General features: G+C 39.5%; 1 protein-coding gene across 1 annotated transcript; it reads right to left on the reverse strand.

The window, feature by feature from the left end:
• Positions 1-205: 205 nt before the first annotated feature.
• Positions 206-1250, reverse strand: LOC149470669 (olfactory receptor 8G17-like). Its single transcript, XM_089661762.1, has one exon. The coding sequence runs from the start codon at positions 1248-1250 to the stop codon at positions 315-317; it is 936 nt and encodes a 311-aa protein (XP_089517888.1). The 3' UTR covers positions 206-314.
• Between the last annotated feature and the right edge of the window lie 7154 nt (positions 1251-8404).

Below are 8404 nucleotides of genomic sequence, written 5' to 3' on the forward strand. Positions count from 1 at the left end.
ACCAAAAAATCCTTTGTTGTATGAGAGTTCACGTACAATTAGTACCATCCTCAGTTTGGACTTGCTGTGAAACATCGAGGAAAACTGGACAATCATTTCCCGATTTTCTTGTAGTGTGTGCCCAGCTTATAGTCCTCCTCCTCATGAAAGGTATCACCTATTATCTAGCATGCTGATGAAGTCAGGATGGGGGGGGGGGGGTTGGTAGTCATACAATGAGATAAATGATGCCATGATGGACAATACCAAATGGGGGCCCCAAAGTTTACTCTCAGAAGCTCCTTCCTAAACTAGAGGTTTAGTTTCGGTGAATGTTATGCTGTATTGGGGATGAACTTCTCTATAACATCTCGGAATGCTTTTCTGATATCCTGGTTCCTCAGACTGTAAATCAGAGGGTTGAGGAGAGGAAGGATCACCGTGTAAAACACGGACACCACTTTGTTACTGGAATACCGATGGCTTTCATTTAGCTGAAAATAATTAAAAAATGCAGATCCAAAAAGTATAAACACCACTGTGAGATGAGGGGTACATGTGGAGAAAACTTTACTTCTACTGCCCTTCACTTTGATTGTTAGGACCGTGTTGAATATATAGACATAGGACAGGAAGGTCGGTATCAGACACCCCACTCCAAGGAAGATACCAAAGATAAAGACGAGTAGAATGTTGATGAAGATGTCACTGCAGGAGATCTGAAACAACTGAGGAAGGTCACAGAAGAAGCTTTCTATAATATCTGATTTACAAAAGTTTAATTGAAAAGTATAACATACTTCAATGGAAGAATGGATTAAACCGAGACACCACACGATGGACACCAACTGGACACACACTTTCCAACTCATGGTCTGTATGTAATGTAATGGCTGACAAATGGCGGCATATCGATCGTAGGACATGACAGTCAACAGAGAAACCTCAGAAGTAGTACAGAAAAAAAAGAAGAAGACTTGGGTTAGACAATCTGTTATGGTAATCTGTCTTGTCTGGGTGTGAAGGTCAAATAACATTCGTGGGACGGTGACTGAGGAAGAACAGAGGTTCAAACCAGCCAGGTTCCCAAGGAAGAAATACATAGGAACATGGAGGTGAGAGTCGGTGACTATGAGGACAATGATCAGCAAATTCCAGATTAATGTCAGAAGGTAGATGAGAAGGAAGAAGAGAAACAGAGGAAACTGCAGAGATGGAACTTCAGACAGTCCCACGAGAATTAACTCCTTCATAATTGTCTGATTTCTCATAGCAACAATGTAGCTTCCTTTTGTTAATTCTATATAAAAAAATTAAAAGATGTACAGAAATAATATGCAATTCACTTCTGGCTGCAATTTAGGGAATAAATTGATTTGTTATATTTCACAACATCTAATGTTCTATTTCTAAAACAAATTTGCAACCTGAAATTCAAAACTTAAAGTTTTTGCAGAAAACATGACCTGGTCTCTTATTACTATAAATAATGGCAAATGTTATAATTCTTCTCTTACAATCTGAAATGTTGGTGGAAATATCAAATTTGCTGCCTAGGTGTGGATTATATAAAATAATAATAAAAAAAAAAAACTATACAAGAACCAGTAAGAAATCCACACCAGTGATCAGTTTAACATATTTTTATTGTGTTTCCAGTTTCAGGCACTGTCCCTTTTTCATGGTGACAACAACAAGATAATATAAACTTTCATAATAAACAATAAAATTCATATATTAAAATTATTTATAAAAAAAAAACAAACAGAAATCTAAAGTAGTATTTTAGAAAAAAAAACCCATATAAAGAGAATGTAAGAATCAGTAGGAAAGCCACACCAATGGTTAATAACTCTAACATGGTATTTGTATTAAATAATAATAAATTAAATAATAATATGACTAATATGTTAAATAATTACTAAAATAATAATAATAATAATAACTTCAATGCAATTAATAGATTCAGAAACTCCCCGCTCTTCAGGTCTGCAACAGCAAGATGATATAAGAGTTCACAATAAATAACATATATAAATATTTATACATATTTAGGGTTTGGTAAAAAAAAGGAGGAATTAGTCAATTGTTGTGATAATACCATATAAGAGGCAATTCTAGTACTATTATAACACAAAATAAAAGAATTTCTAAAAGATTCAATACATTTTGCTAAAACAATGAAGAAGAACAATGTAGCAATCATTATCACACACTTCAATATTTTCTAAGTGGCAAACTGGACAATCAGCACTCACATGACAAAACGGTTTGAAACAATGTGACCAATTGTGCCAAAAACACCAAAACCAGTGACAGACCGTGTGACCAATTCCCACTATGACATGAATGTTGGAAAATGTTACAAAAGGCGAGTATAACATAATAAAAAGAAAATAAAAAATGAGAAGAAGAAAACAAGGCAAAACCAAAACAGAAGAAATGATATTATTCCGGAGACCTTCCAGGAACATTAATTTATTTTGAAGTCTTTCCATAAATAATCTGTATTTTTGTGTAATGTGGGGAGCCCAACCTGTAAACCAGAACCCCAAATTCAGCTCCCAGAGGCGGACTTAGGTGTGTAAATGATGTGCCATTGATTCTATTTGGGAGATGAATGAACTTTCTTCTCTCTCCACACAGAGCCGAGATCGCTGCAACAACTGCCAGAAAGTGAGACCTTACTACAGTAAATGCAGAGTGTTGCTTCTGCCTCTGAATGGAATTAGGAGGATTTCATTGTAAAGTTGATTACAATAAATGAAGCCCCTTTAGGTATATATATATATATTGTTCTATCAAAGAAACCAAATCTGAGGAGCCTATAGATATATAAATATCCCATCTTTTAGGCTGAACTGATATTTCTCGGTAATAATAAAGTCTATAAGATATGGGACCTATAAATATATGTTTTCTTGTTTCAGACTCTTCCTAGATTTAGTCTTTGACCCACCAGAGATAAATTGTGATGGAAGAGAGGTGGAGGAACGTTCCCTGGAAGGGTCAGTTCAGTGGCAGCAGGTCTGATATGGAGACATTTTGCTGGAGGAAGGTCATATCATAGAACAGACAATCGGTGTGACATTCAGAGTCACAATACAGTTTGATGAGCTCCACATCCATATATTTATAATGCAGACATTCCCTCTGATACTGTATCACCGGAGCACACAGGAGACTAGATTTGTTCTATATTATTCCACACGAATGGCAATATCTGACTTTTAGTAAATTAATCTCTATAGAAAACTAAGCATTACCTGGAATAATTCATCCCTCAGTGACCTCCAAGTCCAGTCAATTTATAAATAACTCAATGCTTTGTATTATTACATTATTTCTGAGAAATGTTTCTCCAAAGTTGGAAAGGAAAATAGGTGATGCTGAAGTACAGATGAATAGATTCAAAGTAAATTTAATATAAAGAAGGTAAACAAAAAAAGTTCAATAAAATAAAAATGGTAAATAAAAAAATTGTAGTAACAGAAACCAATCTGATGAATGTTGATTCTCCTGCAGAACTCCATTCACAATAGTAGATTTCTCTCACTTTACATCTGTGCCAATGGTTGTTGGTATTTTGATTGTTGGTAAAAAAAAAAGTATTAAAATTAAAAAGATAAATACTTTATTGTCGGAGTTATCTGAAAAATAGATTTTTGGGTAGTCAAAAAAAATTGTAATGACAGACAATTTGATAAATGTGGATTCTCTACTTTCACTTTAGATCTCTGCCAATGATTTTTGATAGTTCATAAATAATAAAAAACAAAAAAGTGAAATACATTATTGTTGGAGGTATCTGGAAATTAAATTTTTGGATTGTCATAATACATTTGTAATGACAGACAATTTGATGAACGTGGATTCTCCAGCAGACCTCCACTGGAAATAATTCCTTCCTCTCACTTCTGATCTGTGTCAGTGATTGTTGGGATTGCCAAGTAAATAAAAGAAGTTATATAGATTATTGTTGGGCGGTCAGAAATAAATCTTGCAATGGCAGACATCTGATGAATGTCAATTCTCTGCTGAAGATCATAGTTTCCTCTAACTTTAGATCGATGTCAGTGATTGTTGGGATTTCCTATTACAAATAAAGCTGCTATATACATTATTGTTGACGTTATCTGGAGAACAGATTTTGGGGGGCTGAGAAGGAACTATCGGGGGAACTAGGAGAACAGGATTTCCTATGACAGCCAATGTGAGTCAGCAATATGAACCTTCCTAAACCAGTCTATTCAGACATTGTCCACCTCCATGTCATAAACGGTCCCCATACATACATCATACAGACAAGGACATCCACAGGACAAGCATGCTGTCTCCGGGGTCCAGCCCACTACACAGCAATATTGGGGGGAGCCAAAACCAAAAATTGGTCAAATGCACTCATAGAACTTTTTTCGGGATAAGAATGAAACTCTTGTGAATGGAAAACTGCAGAATGATCATATATGAACAGGCAGAGATTTTTCCTGTGGGAACGCGGGGGAAGGCCGGGGAGCATGGGGGGGATGTAGTTCTGGCACCTCCACCACTGAATGTATGTAATGGCAAGGGGTGCTGGGATATGTTGGAGTGTCTATTGATGCTGGCTACTGGGGGATCTATTGTTTCTTGGAGTTTAGTGTTTCAGGGGTTGTATTGTTGCTGGGGGGGTCAATTGTAGCTGGGAGGGATCTGCTGTTAAGTGAGGGGTGTAATGATGCTGGCTCCTGGGAGATACATTGTTGCTGGTGGGGATCTATTGTTGCTTGGGTGTACCTTTTATTACTGAGGTGATTATTGTCGTGGGGGTCTAGTGTTGCTGGGGGTGTATTGTTGCTGGCTGTGGGGGATCTATTTTACTGCTTTTCTTGTTATCATAAACACATTCCATGCAAATTAGCACCTGAAAATGATACTTAGTTCTGTACTCCCTAAAAGGGGCGGTACTGGGGTGGAACCAAGGGACAGTGCTTGGAGGTATTTGGGGGTGGAGAAAAGGGAAGATAACTGCACCTTTTTTCTGAGAAAAATAAGCCCTGCTAACAGAGATTTAAAAAGGAACATGGAGAGAATATCAAACCCATCCAGAGGTCTATGTATAAAATATTCATCACACAAATGTCAACAAAATGTCCCGTATTGTTTCTAAGAGATTAGTGCCGGTATAGTCAGCTCCGTCAGCTCCATCTGGTGGCCAGAATGTATTATAGTTTTCTCATTGTCAGATTTAAGAAAATATGCTGCATTTTGGCCACTAGGCGGAGCTGACGATAAAGGCATTTATCTAATAGAATAAATACAGGACATTTCACTCGGCTTAAAGCCAATGCTGCTGACGTTTGTGCAACAAAATGTTTTATAAGTAGACTCCGAAGTGTAAAGTTGTGATGTTTTCATGAACGCTCTATATCACCTGACTGAGGCTCAGCCGGTCCACCTACCATGAAATACTTACAAATGTGACGTCACATCACTCGCCATTGTGCCCCATGAATGGAATCAGCTGGAATTCCCATCTGCAAAGGTAAAGCGATGCTCGTCTCCCAATCAAAGGGACTTTTACAGAATTATTGAATACCTTATAGAAGATGTCTGCCTACATTGGCTCTGTAGATACTGAGTGTTGTAGCCACTCGCCATCTGTATATATATATATATGTTCTGGGAGACAAGTGACTACGCCAGGATCATGGCTGCAGCTGCACACAGGATCCTTGTATGAACATTTTCACCACTGATTCAATTTCATATAAAACTCATCCTAATGGCTCTACAGCCACCCGGTCACTGTTACTGTGCTCAGAAGGGTCCCCTCCCAACAAGACTCTGTAGGTTATATTGGGGGTGATTTACTAAAACTGTAGAGGGCAAAACCTGGTGCAGCTTTCATGGGAGCCAGTCAGCGTGTTCAAGTAGGCTTTGACAAAAAAAATGGAAATTGATTGGTTTCTATGCAGAGCCGCACTGGATTTCTCCAGCTTTAGTAAATCAACCCCATTGTCTTGCAAAATGTTCTTTGATGCAATTCACAGACAATAAATGTAACAAAACATTTATACTTTTTTCTTGAAGTTATTTTTAAAGTGGTGCTAAAGGCAGAAGGATTTTTACCTGTATTGTCTGCATGAAGGTGAAACGCCTTCTGTGTGCAGCCCCCCCTCAGCTCCCCTGCTACTTACCTGAGCCCAATGCCGACCCAGTTTGGGGCTGCTGTGTGCAGAACCATTACAGAGCAAGTATGACATGAATCTTATATGAACAAATATATTTTCCCTTTACACTCACTTTAGCTTTTTCTCTGAGTATAGATCTATGTTTGCCCCAAGCGTGTATGAATCCACCTACTGCTGACTGACCCACTATCTGTGCCGGACATTTATCCCGACCATCAACTACTCCTCCAGTAAAATAATACTTTCTAAAACTAGTTTTGAACTTTCCTCCTGCTAGTAGGAGGTTCCATCTTATCAACATCTTATTGTAAGTGAGATCTCCAGAACTGGACACAGTATTCTAAATGAGGTCTAACTAAAGATCTATATAGAGGAATCAGGACCTTCTTCCTCCTGCTGGTGACACCTCTAGTGATGGGATCTATATAGAGGAATCAGGACCTCCTTCCTCCTGCTGGTGACCCCTCTAGTGATATATAGATCTATATAGAGGAATCAGGACCTCCTTCCTCCTGCCGGTGACCCCTCTAGTGATATATAGATCTATATAGAGGAATCAGGACCTCCTTCCCCCCGCCAGTGATCCCTCTAGTGATATAAAGATCTATATAGAGGAATCGGGACCTCCTTCCTCCTGCCGGTGACCCCTCTAGTGATAGGATCTATATAGAAGAATCAGGACCTCCTTCCTCCTGCCGGTGACCCCTCTAGTGATAGGATCTATATAGAAGAATCAGGACCTCCTTCCTCCTGCCAGTGACCCCTCTAGTGATATAAAGATCTATATAGAGGAATCAGGACCTCCTTCCTCCTGCCGGTGACCCCTCTAGTGATATAAAGATCTATATAGAGGAATCGGGACCTCCTTCCTCCCGCCAGTGACCCCTCTAGTGATAGGATCTATATAGAGGAATCAGGACCTCCTTCCTCCTGCCAGTGACCCCTCTAGTGATAGGATCTATATAGAGGACTCAGGACCTCCTTTCTCCTGCCGGTGACCCCTCTAATGATAGGATCTATATAGAGGAATCAGGACCTCCTTCCTCCTGCCGGTGACCCCTCTAGTGATATAAAGATCTATATAGAGGAATCAGGACCTCCTTCCTCCTGCCGGTGACCCCTCTAGTGATATAAAGATCTATATAGAGGAATCAGGACCTCCTTCCTCCTGCCGGTGACCCCTCTAGTGATAGATCTATATAGAGGAATCAGGACCTCCTTCCTCCTCCTAGTGACCCCTCTAGTGATGCATCCTAGAATTCTATTCACGTTTACCTCTTTATGGCCACACTGGTTGCCCATTTTCAATCATCTGAAATAAGTACCTTCAAAGTTTTTTTGTCCTTCTGTAGAGCTGGCCAGCACTATACCCCCATTAGTAACTCTCTCAAGGGATTCTGTTTCCCGAGGTGCATTATTTTATCTTTAGAAACATTATACTGCAGTTTCCACAGTTTTGCCCGATCTTCCAGCAATGTCATATCTAGTTCCATGTTACAGACTCCTCCAAGGATATTATCCCTATTGCACACCTTTGTGTCCTCAACAAGAAGACATCCCTTACCCAGCAACCCTTCAGTTGTATCACTTACATATAGATTACATAGAACAGGACCCAGTACAGAGCCTTGTGTACACCGCTAGTGACTGGTCTCTGTTCCACATGGACCCCATTTACAACCACATTCTGGTATCTATCCCTTAGCCAACTGCACATCCATGGAACCCCCCAAGGGTTAAGTCTTAGCTTTTACCACTTTTGTATTAGATCATCATGTGGAACTGTACCAATGGCTTGGTGAAACCAAGATGTGCCATGTCCTCAGCACCACCCTGGTCCAAACATTAGTGATACAGTCATAGAATCCAATCAGATGAGTCTGCCATGATCTCCCTCAGTAAAGCCATGCTGTGTCGGGTCCAGCAAGTTGTGTGATTTATGTGGTCAATGATCCTTCTTTTCAGGAATCATTTCACCAACTTGACTAAAGTCATGGGGAACTTCTCCTGTTAGAAGAGATTGATTCTAAAGATCCATGAATAGTCCCACAACTATACCCTAAAGTTCTCCTAGAACTCTGGGATGAATACCACGAGGGCCCGTTGCTTTTATCAGCTTTAAGATTGAAGAAATCCTGAAAATGCGCCATCATTACACCAACCAACACCATCTCCCAACTTGGGATTGTTAGTACAATTTATTTCTGAGAAGACTAAACAGAAGTAATTGTTTAACCCCTTCCGGCTGCCGT

The sequence above is a fragment of the Staurois parvus genome, unplaced genomic scaffold (genome assembly GCF_062004578.1).
Source record: "Staurois parvus isolate SC_StPar_1 unplaced genomic scaffold, SC_StPar_1.0 ptg000034l, whole genome shotgun sequence".
Taxonomy (NCBI): domain Eukaryota; kingdom Metazoa; phylum Chordata; class Amphibia; order Anura; family Ranidae; genus Staurois; species Staurois parvus.